Below are 22,216 nucleotides of genomic sequence, written 5' to 3' on the forward strand. Positions count from 1 at the left end.
CACTTGATTGGTGTTAGTGTTGACACTGCAACAATTTGGATATTATCCTGGGATTATGGGTCATGTTCCACATCAAATATGTAGCATTTTAAAAACTGATATTAGGGGAAATGCTGATGTTTTACTATGAAAACTGTCCCAAGTTACTGGACTAAAACAAAACAGTTATTCTGGATTGTGCTTTAAACCCCACACTGGTTTCATTACCAAGGCCACCCAGCTTCCAACTTAGGAACATCGCCAAAAGTGTAAAATCTGAAATGATCTTGGACAGTTTACCACTTTACATCCCAAAAAAAATCACATTTTTAGATCCTCCGCTACCAAATTTGTTTACTATCCAATACTCCTGACAGAGAAAAAGGAGGGATGCAGCTTTTGCCATGTATGCACCCAAACTCTGAAACAGCCTTCCTCAAAATATTATGGAGGCAAAATAGAATAATAATGTCAAGGAACTTTTTTTAATCTCAGATTTAACTAGTGCTTCCACTTAATAATAATAATAATACCACTGTGGAGGAAGCCTGGACACACACCTGTCAGCTGGAGGAGGTGGCTGAGGAGAGGGAGGTCTAAGCTTCTCTGCATAGGCTGCTCCCCCCACTGTCTGACCACAGGAAACCCATGGTTGGATGGATGGATGGATGGATGGATGGATGGATGGACGTGTAACACAGTTAAAAAGGTTCAGGTTGAATCCTGCTAAATGGGACAATAGCACCACCTACTGTCTCAAATGTCACTGCATCGACTAGTAACGGCAAAGGACCATGGGTAATCCTCAGAGTAACGGAGGATACATGTAGAGGTAACGCATCTGTTAATGTTATGGACAAACTTATATTACTAAACTGTAACGCAAATAGAAGTGGAGCTGGCTGTTTGTGGTTACATATTATCTGTTGTGCTTTTGTTGAGTTAAATGTTGGTTTTGAGTTCTTTGCTAGTACCGCGTCTCTGGAGTATACAGCTAGCTAATTTTTAAATCTTTTTCATAAATGCAGACGCCGAATAAAGAGGCTGTTAGCACCAACACTGACCTCCAGCTAATTAGTCTCTAATTGGCTTCAGATGTTGGTCAGTCTGATTGTAAAGATGTAGCTGATGTGAAGATGTATACATGAAAATGCTCTGATCAGCGTTATGACCGTGTCACACGCAGCGCTGCAAAAGTCTTGAGCCACCCCTTATTTCTTTACATTTCCTTTGTTTGTTTTTTTTTGTTTTTTTAGAAAAGTAAAAACAGAAACAATTTCTAACGAGCTTGAAAGTCAGTATTTGGTGTGACCGCCTTTATTCAGAATCAGAATCAGAATCAGAAGGTTTTTATTGCCATATGGGTGGACAGGTTCACAGCATTAGGAAATTGCTGCGGTACTTCGTGCTTACAGAAAGAAACAAATAAGTATAAAAACTATAAGACAATATACAAGTATACAAATTGCAAATATACAGAGATATTAGAGCTATAACTATAGCACAATATTACAAAATTACAAAATTATTATTCTTCAGCACATTCAAAACTCTTCTTTGGATGTTTCTGCCTTTGGTGCTGTTCTCTGTCAGGATGATCCCACACTGCTTCAATAATGCTGAGGTCCGGGCTCTGGGGAGGCCAAAGCATGAGATCGTTTTCAGTTGTTCATCTGCAGATAGATTATTAGACCTGATACGTCTCCTTTTGTCTTCCACTTGTCCAGCTCCCACAAATATTTTAAGGACACACTGCTCACCATGCTGAGATATGTCATGTTTTTAGCTAATAGCTCTTTGGAAATCACCTTGTTGGTGCAAAAATACTCTTATGTCTGTCAAACTGTGTTATCTTTGGTATTTTTCATAGATTTAACTAAAGAATGATGTGTTTTGTGGGAGGCTGCTAGTAAAAAAGTGCCTAAAGGTGCCATTTAAAATTGGTTCTTTGCTAAGTTGTCTGTTATGTGTAGACACAACACTGGTTCCCTTTAATTGGGTGCCTTTTTCCATGTTGAAAATATTTCCTCTGAAAATGTTCAGGTACACGGACTGGACTGAAAATGAGTGAAAAAGCAGTCAATGCCAGAAGAGAAACTTTGAAAAACCTCCAGAAAGCCTGGAGAACTATTGCTCAGGTCCACTTTAAACAGAGTCTGGCTCCTTGGAAGCAAACTATAAAGAAATGAGACTTTTGCACAGACGGTGTTGGTGTGTTGGATGGTGGAGGTGGAGCGAGGAACTTTACAACAGGCCAAAGTCGTGGAGGACTTTTTCAAGGTCTGCTTGAAGTAGAAAATGTTTAACTCTTGCAGTACTTCTTAGTTGGAGAAAGCCTGAGAAATCCTTGGTAATTTGTAGGTCAAAACAAAGCCAGAGCCAAAGATCGCATCCAGGGTACAAGTAGCATTCCTAATGTTGGAGAACAGATTCCCAGATTTCCCTTTCTTCCGGTTGACGGGTCTGGATAAAAGAACCTAAATGAAGCATTTAACAGCAGAGAGACGAGTCAAGCTTGTATTTACGTTACTCCACATCAGCAGGACATATAACAGTGTGTCATCTGCATACTGTAGCAGCAGAAATAACAACTGGCAAATTATCTGACCCAATGGAAGCATGTAAATAGGAAATATTACCATTAATGTGATATACACATTAATAAATTATTAATACATATGTATATGGTTGTGCATTTCTGTACTTTTGTACTCTCACTTAATCAAATTAGAATCTAAGTACTTTTGAAGTCTGTATGAGGGCACAGGGCTCCTATCCCCCCCCCTCAGTGGTTTACCCTGGTTCACCTCCTCCCCCGTTGATTGCTGCGTCTTTATTCAGGAATGTTTCAAACAAATAAATGAGATTTTCAGGAGCTTTTTGTGTGGGAGGTCACAGGGTTGAAGGCATTTCAAGTCACTTCTAATAACAGATGTTCCTTTTTCACATGTGGCTCGATAAATCCCGCTGGCATCGCTGCTCCTTGTTCTTTTGTGTATCTGAAGCCTTAAGAGATAATCTGTGTTTTTGGTAAAATGAGGCACCTTAGGCCTGTTTTCAGGTTGGAGGGAGGGGAGGATTTGATTACTAGTCAGGAGATTACACAGCACTTCTACCAGATTTTTGTTTTCTTTCTTTTTTTTGGACCAAGGATTCCTTTAAGATGACTAATCTGAGCATCATGTCTACTGTCCATTAACTCCAGCTGTTGAGGCAGATTATCTGATCGTTTAATTACTCTTTTAGGGCTTTTTCAGCCTTAAAACCTGCTGCCTCTGCGTCCTTTATTGCCTTTCTTGCTATTTTCCTGTGGGAAAAAAACTACGACCTAACGTGCATAAAGGCTCTCGTATGTCTTGAAGTGACCGTTTCTCCCCTTTGTTTCAGCCCTTCTCTGTGCGTGCTGCTAAAAGCTGAAAGAGTTAAGAAGATTTAGCAGCTCCACAGCAACCAGCCAGCCGGTGAGGGAGGAACAGGCTTCCGGTGGCCAGAGGCAGGCGGCTCACTTGCTCTGGATTAAGTGGGATCGGGAGAGATTACAGCCCTCCCTCTCTCTCTCTCTCTCTCTCTCTCTCTCTCTCTCCCCCGTTCAGCTCGATGAAAGTGTAGCGCTCTGTCCACTCTCCCAGGAATATTTTCCCATCATATCGACATTTACCTGCTGCTGTGCTGGAGCTGCAACCTGCAGGAGGAGGAGGGTAACGGCGCAGCGAGTCCCCCCCTGAGGCTGCAGGTGTAGCGGTAAGGTGTGAAAGGGTTTGAGGAGGGCTTGGCTTGAGAGGAGAGCCACAGGGATCATCCTCTTCCTCTCTTTTAATTTGACCAGATGGGTGTTTACTCCTTGAGGAGATCCTCCTGCTTTATTCCTTATAAATATTCACTTTTCCAGGAGCTTCCTTCACCTTTTCAGAATAGTTGTGTGAGCGTTTGCAGTCATTATGGAGGAAATGACGGCAGAAAAACCTGTTCAGGAGTTATTCTTTGGTTTGTCATTGTATCAAAGTGACCAAATGTAGATTAGAAACCATCACAACTGAGATATTTCCTCAGAAATGTGACTGATATTACAGTTTCTGTATCCACAGCTGCTGTGAGGTGTGCCTTTAAGCCGTGAGCCCTTTCACACTGGCCGCTGGAGCTGGAATTGCACCTCTGCATGTTCATAAATGTGTCCCAGAAGTTTTAACTGTACGTTTCAGGCTTTTTGTAAATTTGGTTGAGCAAAGTGTACTGATCCTGAGCTGGCAGCCAGTTTCCATGTTGCAAAGATGCCGTGTGCAGCAGTGTTATTATAATGTGATGCATGTACATAACGAAATCACCAAAAATCACCAGCGCCGTAGAATCTTTTGGACCTCCACCAGATCACCGGGGACAAATCTAGGTTAAGGGCTGGATTAATCTCCACCCCTTTTTCTCGAGTTTTGGAAGCTCCAAGTGGAAGAACTGTGATAAACATTTGAAAGTAAACAATACAGGAGCTTTGTTTGTGACTAACAGTGTCACACCTTCACAATCTAACCTGTAAGCTTTTATTTTGAAATAAGCAATCACCACCGTCACTGTTAAACTGCTCATTAATTTAAATATCTATTCAGCCAATTAAATGGCAGCGATTCAGTGCAGTTGGTCGTGTAGATGTGGTCAAGATGATCTGCTGCAGTCTAAACTGAGCATCTTGATTTCAGCTGCAACACTCAGATGGTACCTTCAGAATCTGGTGTGAAGTACATGAAAGACGGGTATCAGCACTTCTGGCTGATGGTGGTGGCGGTGTAATGGTGTTCTTGGCACACTTTAAGCCCATCTGTACCAACTGAGCATCCAGTGAACACCACAGCCTACCTGATTGCTGCTGAGCACAGTGTCTTCTGATGGCTGCTTCCAGCAGGATCACACAGCACGTCACAAAGCTCAGATCATCTCAAATTAGTGTCACGAAAAAGACAATGAGTTCTCTGCACTCAAATGGCCTCCACAGTCACCAGATCTGAATCTATCTGAGCTATTGTGGCGTTATCAGTACTTCTGTATCGTTCCTTTATTTGTAGGTGTTTTTAAATGGAAACCCAGCTCCGACACTGAACTGGCTGTTGGTGATGTCAAGAGGTGGAGTTCATCTTTTAGAGCTCCACCAGCACAGCTTGTGACAGACGTTGGTGCTTTTCATGAAACTCGAGGGACTCCAGTGACAAAAAAAAGAGGATAAATCTGAACTCATTTAAATGTTTAATGTTTCGAGCTGCAGTGCTTAAATTTTGGAGCCACAAACATACAGTGAATCTCTCGTGCCGACCTTTATTGACCAGAATTCAGCACTGATCTTTTTTTTTTTTTTTTTTTAAGTGATTGATTAAAAAGTGTCAGGTGTGGTTTGTGGTCATACCTGGAAAGTTTGAGAAGCACTAAATAGTTTTTTTTGCCTCATTTTTGCCCCTAGAAGGACCGATGTGAACTAGCTTAGGGTTAGGGGTCAGGAGTATTTGGACCTCACAGGTGAAAAAGATTACACCAGATGAAGCTGCTAGTTGTAAAATCTCTGGATAAGATGGAGCTGAATTAGGTGTCAAATTGAAGAAACACAAGTTGTCAGTAGTGCATAACGACACCGTCCTCAGTACTTCTGCTCAAAGATCAGATTGTTTAACTCTACCTTTTTTTGTGCTGAAGAAAAGCAGGCCTGCAGAGGTTCAGCTCCCTAGTGTAGTGGTTTTCACATTCGCCCAACAAGTGAAAGGTTCTCAGCCAGATTTATGTCACAATTAAGTGAAACTGGTCTCTTTTTTTCAACTCTTACTTTTTTAAATGCTATTTGGCCTCTGAGGCGCCAATTCCAAAAAAAAAGTTGGGACGCTGTGTAAAATGTAAATAAAAGCAAAATGCTGCGATTTTATCCACAGTTGAAAACAGAAAATGTATCAAATGTTTATGAAGCCATGCTGTTGTGATGGATGCAGTATGCAGTTCAGTATTGTCTTACACAAGGCCTTCCCTGAAAAGGGTATCATCTGGATGGGAGCACGTGTTGCTCTAAAACCTGGATATACCTCTCAGCATTGGTGGGGCCTTTCCAGATGTGCAGGCTGCCAATTTCACAGGCACTGATGAACCTCCATACCATCAGAGGTGCAGGCATTTGAACTGAGTGCTGTTAATCAGTGCAGAGGGACACAGTGTTCCATGTTTTCCAAAAATAATTTCAAATTTTGCCTCAGTCATTGAATTCTGTTTTTATTTACATTTTACAGAGCGTCCCAACCCTTTGGGGAATTGGGTTTGTATTAATATTGTTTGTTTTTTGTCACATCACTGTGTGTGTTCAGCACTTGCATGAATCCTGGCATAACGTGAAAGGAAGCATTTTTTTCTTTCTTTGATTTTTCTTGGTCAGATGTTTTTGATCGAATGGAAAAAAAAAAAAAAAGCAGTCTTTTTGTAGGATCAGCTCGGCCATCCTGTAATAAACCTGTTAATCTTCAGGTTACTGCCCGTCCTGGTGAGCGGTCAGCAGGTGGTTGGGGTCGAGGGTCAGGTGTTCGGTGACCATGAGGCAGGCGGTCGAGGCTCAGGTGTTAAACCCGCACTGTGAGCTGGGAGAGCACGGTCAGTAGGAGTTATTTACAGTTCCTTGTTATTGTCCAAACACACAGATTCAGTCTCCTGTTGACATGCATGTGTGTGTGTCTGTGCTGCAGGTCTGCGTCAGATCCTGTCGGACGTCATAGAGGAGGTGAGGCAATCTGTGAGCCAGGACATCGACGGAGCAGAGATCCTCCACAGTCTGCTCAACGCCGCCTGGCTCCACTCGCTGCTCAAGGTTTGAAACCCCAAACCCACTGTACCCCAGCGGAGTGCCACTAGAGGGAGACAGAATGAAACATCCTGGTTTTAGTGGTTTGTTTTGTTTTAACTTTAGTAATCCCTTTAAGAAGATTCCTTCAGGGAAAGTAAAGTTCCAGTAGCAGCTTTTACAGCTAAAATAGGCACACAAACACAGCAGAAGTCACGCTAAACAAACATATGAGTAATTAAATAATAAAATAGCCAAGTATTTCTTTCTTAGATTGTGTTGTGGTCAGGCTCAGGCTGCTGCTCCTTCTCCCCAGAGAAGAGTTGTAGAGTGATGGTGTGAGGGACAGAGGAGTTTTTCAGTCTGTTAGTCCTGCACTCTGTCACTGAACAGGCTCCCCTGGTTGCTGATGACGTGTGCAGAGGGTGGCTGGCATCATCCATAATGTCCAGGAGTTTGTCCATAGTCCTCTTCTCTGCCAGAGAGTCCAGTTTCATGCCGACCACAGAGCCAGCCGGCCTGATCAGTTTGTCCAGCCTGGTGTAAAACCACGGATACTCGCTATGACAGACTGATCTCCAGGAGTTTCCTGCAGATGTTAAAAGCCCGCAGCCTCCTCAGGAAGTAGAAACTGCTCTGTCCTTTCCTGTACAGATGATCTGTGTTGCATGTCCAGTCCAGCTTTCTGTCTGTTAGCAATTTAGCTAAATTAAATGAAAAGAAAATCTAGAAAATGAAATAAAACTAAACAGGAAATTTCATCCGCACATCTGCTTTAAGGTCCGACGTGTTGCGCATTCAGAGATGCTCTCCTGCCTACCTCGGTTGTGACGACTGGTAACACTGCTGTGGTGCGACCGTAAGAGAGCTGTGCATAAGTGAATGAAATGAAACAATGTTGTAAAACTCCTCCACAGTGATGTGAGAGGCTGATTAAGTCAAACAGAAACTGATTACTTCAAGTTTTTGCTGCTAAAGGTGGTTCTACAAGCTACTGAATCACGGGGGGCACTTAGTTTTTCTCAGGCCTCCCTATCGAAGGACAGATGTTTTCTTATTCACTGTAGTTGTGATGCTTTGTTTAATTATTTGACTGTTTTCAGGTTTATGAGTGTCTGCAAAGATATCTGAGAGATTCTCCTGCCCCGGCTCTGGATTACGCTTCAGGTCTCTCGCTTGAGGTTTGTCTTATCATAAAATCTAATGCAGCCATCACGTTGAAGTTAAAGTTTTTTTTTTAATACTGATGTTTCTGTCTGTGTAGGTGCTGATCGATATCAGGTCGTTACCGAGCTGCTCTGAAGAGGCCATAGAGCTATACCGTCTCCTGCAACAGCCGCACCTGCAGGTTAATAAACCACCTGTTTACCGGTTTTATGTGAAAGTGCAGGAGAGACTGGCCTAATAAAGGTGCTCAGACCCAAAAAGGAGCGTCCTTTAAGAGCCGCTTTAGCCCAATCATGTCTGTAATCCCTGTTTTTTATTGTTAAGCTTTGATTTACTCATATTTAGTATAAATTTTGATTGAAAATGCACGGTAAACATCCAAATTGACTGTTATACTGAAATTCCCTTCATTTTTCAGCTGTATTTGTGTGTAAAAATAGTGAACATCTGTTCTTTTACAGCCTTGCTTCTCTGTAAATGTTTTGGCTTCAGCCTCAGACCGGTGTGCCTGTTTTCCATCTAGGCTCTTCTCTCGGCTCATGATACAGTAGCCCTGAAGGACTATGAACCGGTGCTGCCGCCGATGCCGGAAGACCTGCCGGACGATGAGGAGGCCACCCGGATCGTCTGCCTGGTGAAGAACAAACAGCCTCTGGTGAGAGTCCCGAGCTAACGCCTCCTCATCAGCCACTCAAAGTTTAAGCATCCTTAAAATGCAAAAACAGTGAATGACGTTTGGTTCTTTGCTGGTTCTAGTATCAGTAGGCCATCTGTTTAGACACTAAATGAACTTTATGTGAGGTTATAATTTGATGTTGTTAGGTTGGAATCTCATTCAATCTCATTCGGCTGTAGTTTGCTGCACTACTGTCAACAAGCCTCAGTTTTAGCAATAGGGCTGTTGCCATGTTTCTTTTATTGGAATGTGATCATATTTTGGATCAGAAGGTGGTGCTGCACCTGAAGCCTCCCTCTTCCCGGCCAACTCATCCAACTCATCCTAGGGAACACCGCGGCATTCCCAGGCTAGCCCGGAGACGTAATCGCTCCAGCGTGTCCCGGGAACTGCAGCTTTCAGCATCATTTTCAAAGTGCTGTTTTCTTGGTCATATGTGTGGTGCATGACCTAAATACAGGCTAGAGATGTCCACATACTTTTGAACTTACTGTAAGTTCATTGTATTTTAGGTGGAAATGGGGGCGGAGTCATCTGGAGAAGCAGGAAAATGTTTTTTTTTTTGTAATTTAGGTGAACTGACCCTCTAAGCTGGACTATGAAGGAGTTACTTTTTTTCCCAGGACCGTGTAGGCAGATGCTCCTGGATATTTTAATATGTTGGCTTTTTGGCCAAATCAAAATCAAACAGCTGACAGGGAGCAGATGTTTGATTCATAATCTGTCATTTGTATAATTGTCTGTTGATGCTACAGATGAATTTCTAACAGCACAAACCCCTGGAAGAGAGAGAAAACAAGACAGGAGACATCTGATGCTAATTTATCCCCAGTATCTATATAATGCTTAAAATGCATGTCTTCCACTTATCATTTGACTCTTTTATTGCTTATTGAAACCTTGCTTTTTCCCAGTGGCACATTTCCCTCTACCTCTGAGTGACTCTGTTGTCTCGCAGCTTTGCGATCACCACAGAGTTGGCAAGCCGTTGCCAAGTGCTTCTCCTCCCTGTGCAAAAAGCCCCAGAGGGGGGATCCGTCATCACTTGAACACCCTCAGGCATCTGACCCGGCAGAAGCTTCACAGAGGGGGAGGATTCGGGGTCCAGAGCCCCCCTGCTCAGAGCTGGACGCTGAAAGCGAAGGATCCGTTGTGGTGCAGAGTCCGGAGAGGAAGCTACCCGCCAATCGAGCCGACGCGTCACCCAGCAGAGGCTCAACCGCACCCTCCACCTCGATGCAAGCCGATGAGCTCCCCCCAGGCGTGCTGCAGCACGCCGATGAGCCAATGCAGAGTTTGTTACTCCAACCTGCTGTGGGAGCAAAGCTCAAATCGCTCGGCGCCTTCAGGCTGCAGCTCGGTCCTGATTGGTAAGGAAAGATCTGGTCCTTGTTTCCTGATGAGTGCATCTTTGAGCTACGTTTATTTTAACCACTAAGATGCTTTTTGGAAAACAAGCTGTTTTTTTCATCACTTCTAATTGCACCTTCTTCATCTGTCACCCATGCATCCATCCCATCTGCTCTTTCGTGGATTAATGATGTCTTTTTTCTCATTGGAGACGTGGACGAGCTCAACAGTGGAGACGAGTACGAAGTAGCACAGTCCACCGGTGCTCCTTCGCTATTTCCCCAGCGTTGGAACATGACTCCGCCATGTCTTACTGTGCATGATTACCTCCAGCCAGGCCTGTCTCCAAGGCTTAGAAGTAAAAGCCCTCGCATCCGAACGGCTCCACCCAGCCCCGTGCGGCCTCACCGCGTACTGGAGGTGCCGCCCGTGGAGCTCGCCAAGCAGGAGAGTCTGGACGAGCTGAGGACGACTGTGCAGTTGGCCGCCAGCTCCATGGAGAGCAGCACCAAAGACATCAAGCTCCTAGGGGAGAGGATGGCGGCCGCCACTGAGCGCATGTCGGAGACGGTGCAGGACAACTCGCAGGCTTTGGTCCTGCTCACGCAGGTTGTGGACCGGTTGCAGACGCTCCTCACCGCCACCAGGTCTGAAGTAAACACCTTTAAAGCTGCTGAGCAGGATGGCACTTTGAAGAAAAGCCCAACTCAGAAGCCTCGAGGACACCGGTCTAGACATTCCTCCAGCTCCTCCTCCAGCTCCCTCAGCAGCTCCCTGGATGCTCCCTCCACCTCCCAGGCCGCCAGCTGCCAGTCTCCGTCTTGCCGTGGATCTCCCTGGGCTACAGTGAAATCAAAAAACGTTCCTGTGGCACAGAAGAAGCACGCCCACACTGATCTGGAGACATCCAAACATCTGTTTACCAACGGCCTGTTCGATGAGACGCGCAGTCCTGTGAAAGAAGGTCGCTCAAACCAGAGGAAGAAGAAGAAGAGGAAGAAGGCAACATGAGAGCCATCCAAAGAGTGGACTTCTTTGTTCCTTTGGAGGAGCACCATGGCTACCCTGCAAACAGTGGTAGTTGATGTTTCTGTTGTCCGTTTCGTTGCATTTCATCCATGGCAAACTTCAACACCAGCTCCAGTCTCCCTTTGTTTGTGTCACTGTTGTATCCTTTAGGCCTGAACTAAACCTTTAAATCTCCTCTTCCATGTGTCGTCAGAGCCACATCTGTCTGTTTTATCATCATTTGGCTGATTGGAAAGCAACTATTTATTCAGTGTTTTGATCTTCTCTTTTTCAGGGAGCAACTATAAAGAGAAACGAGATCACAGGGGAGATTTTTATAGCTCGGGTGATTCATGGAGGGCTGGCAGATCGAAGCGGTGAGCCTTTTTATTCTCCATAGTTAGTCTTTGTTTTTTAGATCTGCTGTAAACTTTAAGTCTAGACTTTAACTGCAGGATTCCTAAATTTAAAGAACATCCCTCACACAGTGAAGCATATCTTCCTTAATTATCCATTTTACTCAAATGAAGACATTAATCTATAAAATTAAGACCATATTGAACTGAACTGTTTAGTGAAGTCATAGATCAGGTAGCAGGTGGGGTCTGTTCTCGTAGACAAAGGGATGACTTTTCACTTCCAGAGGACCATGAAACTCCCGGCTCACAGGTTTTGTGCTGATGTTAATGCCAGGAGGAGGTTTGGAGCTCTGGAGTTACGGACACAGCAGGGTGCTCTGTTTTTACACTGCTGTGCTTCCACCTGATTGTAGATTATCTAGGAGGAAATTAATTTCACAATGTTGCAACGGTGGCATCTTATTAGAGTACCACACTTGAATTCAGCGCGCTCTTTAGAACAACCCTTTCTTTTACAAATGTTTGTAAAGGCAGCCTGTGCATGGCTCGGCCATTGATTTTATACACCTGTGGCAAAGGGTTTGAAAACAGCGAGAAAGATCCGATCTAATATACGCAACCATGACACTAAAAGTTGTGTTGCTATTCGTTTCACTCAAGCTGCCCATACCGTTCAGCTATTGCAGGATTGAAGCCGTGAAACGACACCACCGCGATGGCGATATAAATTCTTCCCTATTAAAAGGAGAAGCTTTAGACACATCAGCGCCCCATCGCCTTAAAGGAGACACATCATGCAAAATCCACTTTTTTAGCCCTTAAATACATTTTTTTGTGTACTTTGAGTGTGTAGGAGTGCAGGAAAATTTAAATGCATTCTGTCCCGGTGCTGTGTAGATATCTTTATATTCTTTTTTGGGTCATAATTTTCAGTCTGTTCAGTTTTCTCTGTTCCCTGTTATGTTTTCTTACCTGTTACGTCACAATATTTGCTGTGGAACTGCTAAACAAGGTCATAGACTTCCAGCTAACCAATTTCATTAAACCTCCTTTTTTTTTTTTTCCGCAGCGATTTTGTAGTCCACTTCAGTTATGCCGAAGTTACAAGTAGACAAGTCAAAATGTTCGGTTGTTGGATGTATTAACCCTCACGGTTCCTTACATCACCCCCTGGCATCAGAGCCTCTTCGAAGCGCCTGGTTGAATTTTATTTTTCTCAGAAAAGTACTCACATCAGTGGGGAAAGTCCTCCCTGTTTCTAGCTAATCGTATCACTGCTATCAAACTACAAAAATGGCCGAACGGGGTGGAGTGGAACGCTCTGCAACCTGGAGGGGGGCGGGGTGTGAAATGTCTGACATTTAAAGAGACCGCACCAAAACGAGCTGCTCTATAGAGCACAAGTGAATGATTTACATATGAAAAGGAAGGATCTAAAAGCATGATATGTGCCCTTTAAAAAGAATTTGATTTGAGACCCTTCTTATAATAATTTCATTGGTTCCTCATTTTGCCGTTCCTATTTTTTGGTTTTCTTTCCAGTACTTATTTTTCCATAATTGTGTCTTTATGCACTGCCTTTTGTATTTGTGCGTTTTTATATTGTATATGTTTTAGCTTCATTTTATTAGACAATTACCTTTTCTTGAATTGCAGGTACGTGTTATGATTTTATTTAATTGGATTGAGTAATTTTTTCAGATTTTTTTTTCTTATTTTGTGATATTTCATGATTCTTTTATAATCATGAGGATTATACACATGTATTTATTCATTAATCCTTATTGATTATCGACCTTGATTGTTTATTGGCACATAATACACTTACATATGAATATTTATTTATTTATGAATACGCTGCTTATATCCTTCACTTTGACTACTGATTTTGTACACGTTTGTTTCTGCTCCTCTTTTTCCTTATTTATTTAGAAGGCACCTACAATCACATGACCCTTTTTAGATGTGGGCGTGTATAAATAACGTGTTTCCTACATTGTTTATCAAGTTTGAGGAAGGGCAGCTATAGCCTGAAACGTTACTCTCTTTAAAGGTTTTTTATTAAATGTAATTATTATCCAGGAGCCTTGCTGCTGTGTGGACCTTTTGTCTTCCTTGTCAAAGGGATTGAAAACACCTGAAATAAAACATAAAGAGATGTGAAAAACTTTATTTTTGTGTCCATATTTGTGTTTATGTGTGTGTAGGTCTGCTTCATGCAGGGGACCGGATCATAGAGGTCAACGGTTTTCCTGTGGATGGGATGGAGCCTGAGCAAGTCATCCAAGTTGTGGTGGGTCACGTATTAAACTAATGTCATGTTTTTTGTTGTTGTTTATTGTTTGCATCCACCTCTGATCCTGTTGGTTTTTTACATCTAATCAGCAAGCTCGGTCACAAGGCACCATCATGTTTAAAGTCATTCCCATCACAGAAAGGCCGATTCACAATCAGACCATGGTAAGTCTTCCTCCAAATTCCCTTATTGTTTGCATAAAAAGTATACACACTCTATAAACATGTTGTTTTGTTTGCTTGTTAGTTGTATGTGCGGGCCATGACCGACTACAGCCCTCAGCAGGACCCGACCATCCCCTGCGCCGACGCCGGCATGAGCTTCAGAAGAGGAGACATCCTGGAGATCGTGGATCAGACAGACACCCTGTGGTGGCAGGCAAAGAAACTCCCGAGCAACACGGCATGTGCCGGCCTCATTCCCTCCACCAGCCTGCTCAAACGGTCAGATATGGCGCTTTTAAAGATGTCCATCCAACCTTAGACTGCATGTAAGAGGTCAACCACCGCTTTTGAACTAATGGTTTGAAATTGAAGACCAATGGTCACTCCACACAACCAGTGAAGCCCATCCATCCATCCATCTATCCATCCATCCATCCATCATCCATCCATCTATCCATCCATCCATCCATCCATCCATCATCCATCCATCCATCATCCATCCATCCATCATCCATCCATCTATCCATCCATCCATCCATCCATCCATCCATCCATCATCCATCCATCCATCATCCATCCATCTATCTATCCATCCATCCATCCATCCATTTTCTTCCACATAACCTTTGCAGGGTTGCAGGGGGGCTGGAGCCTATCCCAGCTCTCATAGGATGAGAGGCAGGGTACACCCTGGACAGCTTTGACAGCATGTTGCAGGCCCAACACAGAGACAGAGACAACCACTCGCACTCACATTCACACCTATGCACAATTTACAATCACTATTAACCTAACCACACTAACCACATCTTATAAAATAACTGTAGTTTGTGCAAAAGCTGATTCAACTTTTTTATGAAACTAAGTCAATCTTCACCGTTTCCACAGGAATTTAAGAGGGTAATCAAATGCACTTGATTAACTGATGGTCAATGAGTGTGAGCACTTCTATAAAAGTATAAGCTCTGGCAGTTTGCTGCTCTGGAGCATTCAGCTCTGTTAACACGATGCCACAATCTTCCCAGGAGTGGATGTCCCAACAGATTCCTCTAAGCTCAGAGTGTGCGATGCTCAGAGAAACCTCAGAAAACCCAAGAGCTACAACTCAAACTCTACAGGCCTCAGTTAGCATGTTAGCTGTTAATATTTGTGACAGCACAGTTACAGAAAGACCTAACAAGAACGACTGCTTTGGAATGTTTGCCAGGAGAAACCAAATGACTTCTGGAACAATGTCCTTTGGAGAGAGGAGAGGGAAGTGCAGATGTTTGGCCATAATGCAGAGAAACCAAACCAAACACAGCATATCAGCACAAACACCTCATACCAACTGTCAGCACGGTGGTGCAGGGATGATGACCTGGGCACCGTGCAGTCAGTAAAGTGGAGTTGGCTGAATACGATTTGATCAGTAATTCTATTGAAATTCTCCAAAAGGCATCAATAAAACAAAAGCAGTGAAAACCATCCACAGAGCAAAAAACCATTTTTAACCAGACTGTAAACATATTTATTTCTGCTGTTAAGCTTCTGTAATTTGACATTTGAAATGCTTAAAAAAATGAGTCTTCACAATTCAGATTTTGTTTGAAAGCCAATTGTTTTATTTTATTTTTTGTTCAAATTTGGTCAAATTTATCAATCTCCTACAAATCATCTTTAATTCAATTCCGTTTCATTTACAGGTTTAGACACAATCACCCTTTTATATGAATGGGTGAGTGTGTCCATATGGGTGACTGGTGCTGTACATGAAACTGAATTGACTTAAAGAGAAACCCCCAACAATCAGACGATCCCCTGTGAGCAAGCTCTTGGCGACAGTGGGAAGGAAAAACTCCCTTTAATCAGGAAGAAACCTTCAGCAGATCCAGGCTCAGGGAGGGGCAGCCATCTGCTGTGACCGGTTGGGGGGAGCAAAGTCAATAGTTATTTGCTCTTGAAATTGATTTGTATACTAATGAGATTATGTAGGAGATTATGTGGATGCTGCACTACAACAAGAGAATAATCTACGCAGCCAGCCACGCTTCTTCTTCTTTTTAGGTACTTCCTCTGGACCCTCGAGGTTGTTAACACTGGACTCTTTCTCTTGTTGGGTCTCCAGAGTCTCCTTCAGTGTCTCATTTTGGGCCTCACGATCATCTAGTTTGATCATGCTGGCCTCTTGGTTTTGCAGAGTCTCCAGCAGAGACAGTAACGTCTGCTGTAGTTGGTTTTTCTCTGCTTCTGTTTCCTTCAGCTGGCTTGTGATGTCCAGTTTTTGCTTCTCTACAAGTTCCTTGTAGGAAGCTTTGAAGGTTTCCAGCTCTTCACTGAAGTTCTGTAACTTCAAATCATTCTCTTCAAGAAGGGCCTCACTGGTGCAGAGCTTAGTTTTGAGCTCTGCAATCTCACAGCGGGCTTGCTCTTCTTCTTCTTTGTGTTTGTCAGCCTCCTCTTCAAGCTGCTTCTGAGCCCTGAGGAGCTGCTCCTGGAGCTGGTTGATCTGCTCCTGCTGATTCTCACACTGGGTTTCTGAGGCAGCCTCTCTGGTTGCCTTGAGCTCTACAGAGTCTGTGTGTGGAGCCTCCATGGTTTGTGTTGAGGCCTCCACATGCAGCTTTGCAGCATGGTGGCTGCTCACTTCCTCCAGTGTATCACAGGTCTCACCTGGTTCACCAGTTGTGGGACCCTTACCTGCAACATCTGTTGCATTAGCAGGGCCCTCAGTAGGAGCTTCGCTCAGCTGAGCAGTGAAGTTCTCCTTCGTGTCAGACTCGGGTCTGTTCCTGCGAGCCTCTTCCAGCTGTTCTTGGAGGACTTGAATGGTATTCTGTGCATTTCTTCTGCAGCAGTCCAACTGCAGCTCAAGCCAATTCAGCTGCACCTTGTACTTAGCAGCTTTGTGGTTTGCAGCCACCACTTGGTGGGGACTGCTTTGCTGCATTTGCAGAGCCTGCTGCAGTTGGGATCTCAGCATGTTGATCTCCTCTTTCTCATTCCGTGGAGGTCTGCCATCATTGGGCCTGAAGTTGGGATTGCCCTGATGATGCCAAGTCCCTTTGCTGGGTCCAGGGTTTCTCTCTCTAGGATTTGGGTTTTGCTGCCGATTTCTTATGTTGGGTTTGACAGCGCCCAATGGAGTCCCCACACCTGGTCCAGGGTTTGTTTCTCCAGGGTTGGAGTTGAGGTTTAGAAGCTTTTTGTACATGCTTCTGGTCATGGGTCTCCCAATGTCCATAGAAAGAATTTCTTCTGGAGAAAGTCTTCTTTGCATGGTTGAGTTGGTGTTTGCTTGCGTTTTCTGCATGTTTCTGGGGTTTGCTTTGGCAGCCGGCTCGTCGTGTGTTCCTCCTTTCGTAGGTGCACAGTTCTGAAGCACACTGAGCAAACAGAATGCACCAATTTATAGACAGACTGTGATGATCTCACTATGTCGTTTATGTATTTAAAGTCTGTAAGCTCACATTCCATTCCATTTGCAAATGTAATGAAATGTGAGACATCAGAGGCAACAGAGTGCAAATGGAATGTGATAGACTTAGCAGGGAATCTGTTTTTCCTTCAAAATAAAACTTCCAACAAACCAACTTAAATAATAGTCTTTTATTTTGTAGGAGATGCTAAATTACCAATAGGAAGGCCAACTCTACCAGAGAACTTCAGGAAGGACACAAGCAGCTCAGAAACTTCAAGAAATGCTTCAGCATCAACATCTTCTCCTTTTACATCTATAAAAATAACTTTTATTTGCCCAACCAAATTTAGTCTTTGTCATATTAATGCCTGTCATAATGCAACAATGGGAGTTTAAAAACCTTTCACGTTTAAGAGAATATAAGTTTATTGAATACTATGCAGTTGGGATCTTTGGTATATGGTGTAGGATCAAGCTGTAAGTCTGGACAGGACAGGTTTTAAGGGGCATCCACTCAGGACACGCCATCTACAACTTCAAATGATGACGAACAAAATAAGCACTGCTCATTCAAAATTAGGAATATATTTGTCATTAGTCACAAAACCAAATAACCCGACAGGGAAAAAAGGCTTTTCAAAATAAAGGTTGTGTGTTCTAGCATTCAGAGCCACCGTTTTAGCACCACCAGAACCAGTGTTTGAAAAACTAAGGACACTTTTACGCCGTCCACAAGAATTTAAGCGCGTAAGTAGCTGATAAAATGTGCTAGATTAACTGATCATCAATGAGTGCGAGCACCTCTGTAAAAGCAGAAGCTCTGTCAGTTTGCTGCTCAGGAACATTGATCTGTGTTAACCCAGGCCACCTGTGTGACAGCTAAAGCTTGGCCCACAGTGGGTATATTCATGAGAGGATGGAGCTCATCAGTCTTAAAACCAGCAATTTAGACCATCTAATCAAATGTGAGAATGGCGCCACTTTTGGAACTTCATTTAGAAATAATGTGTTTTGGCATTTTATATGCAAAGTTTCCCTGTCTCACCTCCTTTGTGCTGGTTGCAGTAGGAAGCAGAGGGAGTTCTGGTGGTCTCAGCCTTACCAGCCACACACCTGCATACAGACCTGTGAGTGTGCTCATGTTCTCTTTTAGTGCTCATTCATTTTACTGCTGTACAGTTTCACAGGTGAGGTTTCTGTGTGTGTGTGTGTGTGTGTGTGTGTGTGTGTGTGTGTGTGTGTGTGTGTGTGTGTGTGTGTGTGTGTGTGTGTGTGTGTGTGTGTGTGTGTGTCTGTGTGTGTGTGTGTGTGTGTGTGTTCTTCCCCATGCTTAATAAAGTGAGCACTGTGGAGGAAGGTAAGAAGAGGCTACCTTAAGCTGAAGTTGGCTCGTTTTCTAGCATTTCTGACTTTAATTCATTCAGTTTTTCACACACAGAGGAAGACCTGATGGCCATTGATGAGAAATGTGTGGAAGCAGGTAAACCTCCACCATCCATTTACTGCTAAACTGACTTGTTTTATTCCTTTCTTGAATAGAGAGCCCAAACATTCACACACACTTCTTTGTTTTTATGCTCCGAAAGACGAGGAGGCGTTTGAATCTGGTAGGTAAGTCTTTGCTCATTTGTTCCCTTTTGTCTCTGAATTTGTTTCGTGCCCTTCAACAGAAACTTTGGTTGTCGTTTCTTTCCCAAACCTTCCTGCTGTCTGACGAAAATATCAGAGGAGCTCCGAGAAGGTGAGAAAACCTTAAATAAACTGTGTTTTTTTTTTTTTTGTGCCTCAGGAGAATAAACATACATTAATCCAAGAGCTTCAAAACAATAAAGATCACCTGATTGATTAAAAACTTAATTTGCATATGACAAAACCACTTCAGGTTATTTACAGAGATCATTCATGTGTTCTCTTGGCCTGATGTTAAATCATATCTTTCAATAACATTTAATAGTACAGGAGTGCAAGAGGAGGCAAAGAAACAATCTGAACGTTAGAGTCCTCTGTTTTAGAGCGGATGTGTTGCATTGTGGGAAATGTAGGCTCCAGAGTTTTGCAGGTTAACATTGGGGTTTCTCTGCTGCAGCAGCTTTGATTTCTGGCTCTTCTGTTAATCCAGCAGTGCATCATAAATCCCTGAATACTGTTTTAATTTGCAGAGATCTTTTAGACTTTCCTATAATTTACATTGGGGACATGGATGCTGACGTGGTTGCTTTGGTTGGTTTAAGGTCAAAATGATGCCCTGTTTTATTTTGCATGCTTCTTTTTTACTGTCTGTTTTTTTAGATATTAGAGTTTTCAGTGTGCTTTTACTTGCATCATTACATAAAAAATAATCAGTACCTCTTACCTGACTTCCTCAGAGTCAGCTGATTTTTGGTTTTGCTTTGTTTTCGTTATAACTTGTAAAAGCAAATTGAGTAAAGCCACGTTTTCAGAAGAAGATGAGAATTTTTGAGTCTGCTGCAGTCATTTTTTCCCTTTTGTAGAATCACTTTTCATTACAGCATCTGTATTTTTTTTTTAATTCTTTTTTTTTTTTTCAATCTTTGTTTTATTTTTGTCGGTCCCTTCCTCCAAACGCCTCCCTATGTTTCTGCTTTTTGTCCAAACCAGAGGATGACGACTTCAGCAGTAACATTGAAGGAATATATTTAGGTAAGTCTTCTGGAGCAGCAGGAATTAAAAGAGAATTCCTCTAAAAGTGGAAGTCAAATTTATTGTTGATGTAGTTCATAGATTTGCTCTTTAGTTCTGGTTTTCTGTCTCTCAGATCAGTTTTTGAGGTTTATCCACTGACATCTGTTCTTTTCCTTCAGCGGGCTTTAGGCGCAGCATGCGCCTGTGTCGGCAGCGGGCTCACAGCACCACCCAGCCATCCTACCACACCCGCTGCCCCAGCAGTTCCTGCACTGGCCTCAACAGCCCCTACGAGGAGGTGGTTCGCTACCAGCGCCACCCAGAGGATGTACACCGCCTCATCGCCCTCTTAGGTACGGGAAAGATTTCAGTCTTTTAGTTTAGCTCCAAAACCTGCATATGTTATGAAACATCTACACTCTCGGGCCTCTTCATTAGATTCAGCTTTGCTAATACAGGGTCAGGCCTCATTTTATCCTAATTCTTCATGACAGATTCAACAAGTATCTGGAAACATTCCTCAGAGATTTTGGTCCATGTTGACCATGGTCAGCGGCCTTGGTCATGTCTACAAGGCTAAAGGGATTGAGTTTCTGCCATGTGATTGGCTGAATAGATAACTGCACTATGAGCAGTTGAATGCAAACATCCTAATAAAGTGTCCAGTGAGCAGATAGTCATTTTAAAAATAATTGAAACTAAACAAGCCTTTTCATCAGGTCCGTCTGGTGTAGGTGTAAATGAACTTCGAAGGCGCTTGGTTGAGATGAACCCAAACATCTTCCAGGGACCAGTGCCGCGTATGTAATCACCGTTTCAGTCACAGAAATCTCATAAAGTGTCTTATTATGACAGAGAAAAACCTTTTAAAAATGTTTGTTATTGAGTGCTTTTGTGTCAAACTTTAATCTGATTTAATGGTTGAGGGTTTTTTTCCTTCTCCAGACACTACGAGAGCACCAAGAGGGTACGAGGAGTCCGGCAGAGAATATTTCTTCATTGGCCGGGAAGTCTTTGAGAGCATGGTTTATCATAACAGGTGCAGACATCTGTGCATCTATGAGTGACATATTAAAAGCTCTAAGGAGGATGATCTCATTAGGTTAATGACTCATTTTAGCCCAGCATCTCTGTGTGTTTTGTGTGCGGCAGGTTTCTGGAGTACGGTGAGTACAAAGGGAACATGTACGGCACCAGCATCCAGTCCACGAGGGACGTTTTAAACAGCGGAAAGATCTGCGTCATCGACATCGAGCCCAACGCAAGTCCAACACAAACACGGTAAAAATAACGGCTGGATATATAAAAGTGGTTTGATTTGAATTTGTGTGTCTCTGCTTTAGGCCCTTCAGGCAGTGAGGACACACGAACTGAGGGCCTACGTCATCTACGTGAAGCCTCCGCCTCTGGAGCGCCTCAGGGAGACGAGACGAGACGCGTACATCACCACCAACTACTACGTCAACCGACCGTTCAAAGTATGAGAGCCACCGGTTTAAACTTCCAGATATGGAGGTGCCTTAAACCTGCATTGTTTCTAATGGTCAGCAGGGGGCGAATCCTCTGGTTGCAAAGTCAAATTGTATAGAAGTCTAAACTTTGAGGCAAGAGATTGAAGCAACTGTCAAGGAGTTAAGGACTGACAGAGCGTTGCCTAGGCCCTAGACAACTCAACAGACAAACAAAAACCAAAAAATCAGGCAAAAACTGAGTGTAAGCTAGAGGAAGGCTGATTTTTGGTTTCCTCCATCAGGACGAAGACTTCCAGGAGATGGAGGAAGCAGCCCGGAAGATCGAGTCAAACTACTGGCAGTTCTTTGATCATGTGATCGTCAACGATGAGCTGCAGGACTCCTGCGTCCAGCTGCTGACGGCGGTGATGAAGGCGCAGGACGAGCCTCAGTGGGTCCCTGCCAGCTGGATCCGACCTACTGCCGATTCCTAGGTCACAGCAGTGACATATATACATTTTTTATTGTACAGATTTAAAAAATGTAAAATCAGTGGTTGCTTTTCTAAATATGCTGATCTTTGTGTATGTGTGTGGCGCGCATGCGCTGGTCTTTAAGTCTCTTCAAATCCCCGAAGATGAAATGAAGCTGGACTGGAGCCCAAAGAAATCCCTGAATCTGTGTCAGTTCTGCCACAGTTGTGTTTTTTCAGTCAGCAGTAACACATTCAGCTTTCAGTGTTTCTAACTCTTCATTGCAAGATGCCTGCAGGACTTTCACATGCTGTGCATGCAGCTTGAATTCAAACAAAACTGGTTCATTTCCTGCCCTGCGCCCTCCTCTTCTGCACAGATCTCCAATAAAGGATGTGAAGCTGTAAAGCATGTTTCTTTTATTTTTGTTTCTTTAACAGCTTTAATCGAGCCGTTTTCA

General features: G+C 43.3%; 1 protein-coding gene across 4 annotated transcripts; it reads left to right on the forward strand.

The window, feature by feature from the left end:
• Positions 1–774: 774 nt before the first annotated feature.
• On the forward strand, positions 775–22,164 carry mpp4b (MAGUK p55 scaffold protein 4b). 4 transcript variants are annotated; one of them, XM_030750189.1, is made up of 23 exons: positions 775–811; positions 3,367–3,720; positions 6,460–6,582; positions 6,675–6,796; positions 7,873–7,950; positions 8,034–8,117; positions 8,460–8,591; positions 11,266–11,347; positions 13,537–13,622; positions 13,715–13,789; positions 13,872–14,068; positions 18,255–18,316; positions 18,529–18,546; positions 18,628–18,669; positions 18,776–18,796; positions 18,916–18,930; positions 19,809–19,850; positions 20,012–20,185; positions 20,552–20,632; positions 20,778–20,871; positions 20,985–21,093; positions 21,176–21,310; positions 21,586–22,164. In XM_030750189.1, exons 3-23 carry the CDS (start codon positions 6,525–6,527, stop codon positions 21,775–21,777), a joined length of 1,899 nt encoding a protein of 632 aa, XP_030606049.1. In that variant the 5' UTR covers positions 775–811; positions 3,367–3,720; positions 6,460–6,524; the 3' UTR covers positions 21,778–22,164. The 4 variants fall into 4 exon arrangements, 3 of the variants coding, with proteins under 3 accessions (XP_030606049.1, XP_030606067.1, XP_030606059.1); XM_030750207.1 differs by having other exon boundaries at positions 18,258–18,316; XM_030750199.1 differs by lacking the exon at positions 775–811 and having other exon boundaries at positions 3,421–3,440; positions 3,573–3,720.
• The last annotated feature ends 52 nt before the right edge of the window (positions 22,165–22,216 follow it).

This window comes from Archocentrus centrarchus, chromosome 2, assembly GCF_007364275.1.
Source record: "Archocentrus centrarchus isolate MPI-CPG fArcCen1 chromosome 2, fArcCen1, whole genome shotgun sequence".
NCBI classification, from domain to species: domain Eukaryota; kingdom Metazoa; phylum Chordata; class Actinopteri; order Cichliformes; family Cichlidae; genus Archocentrus; species Archocentrus centrarchus.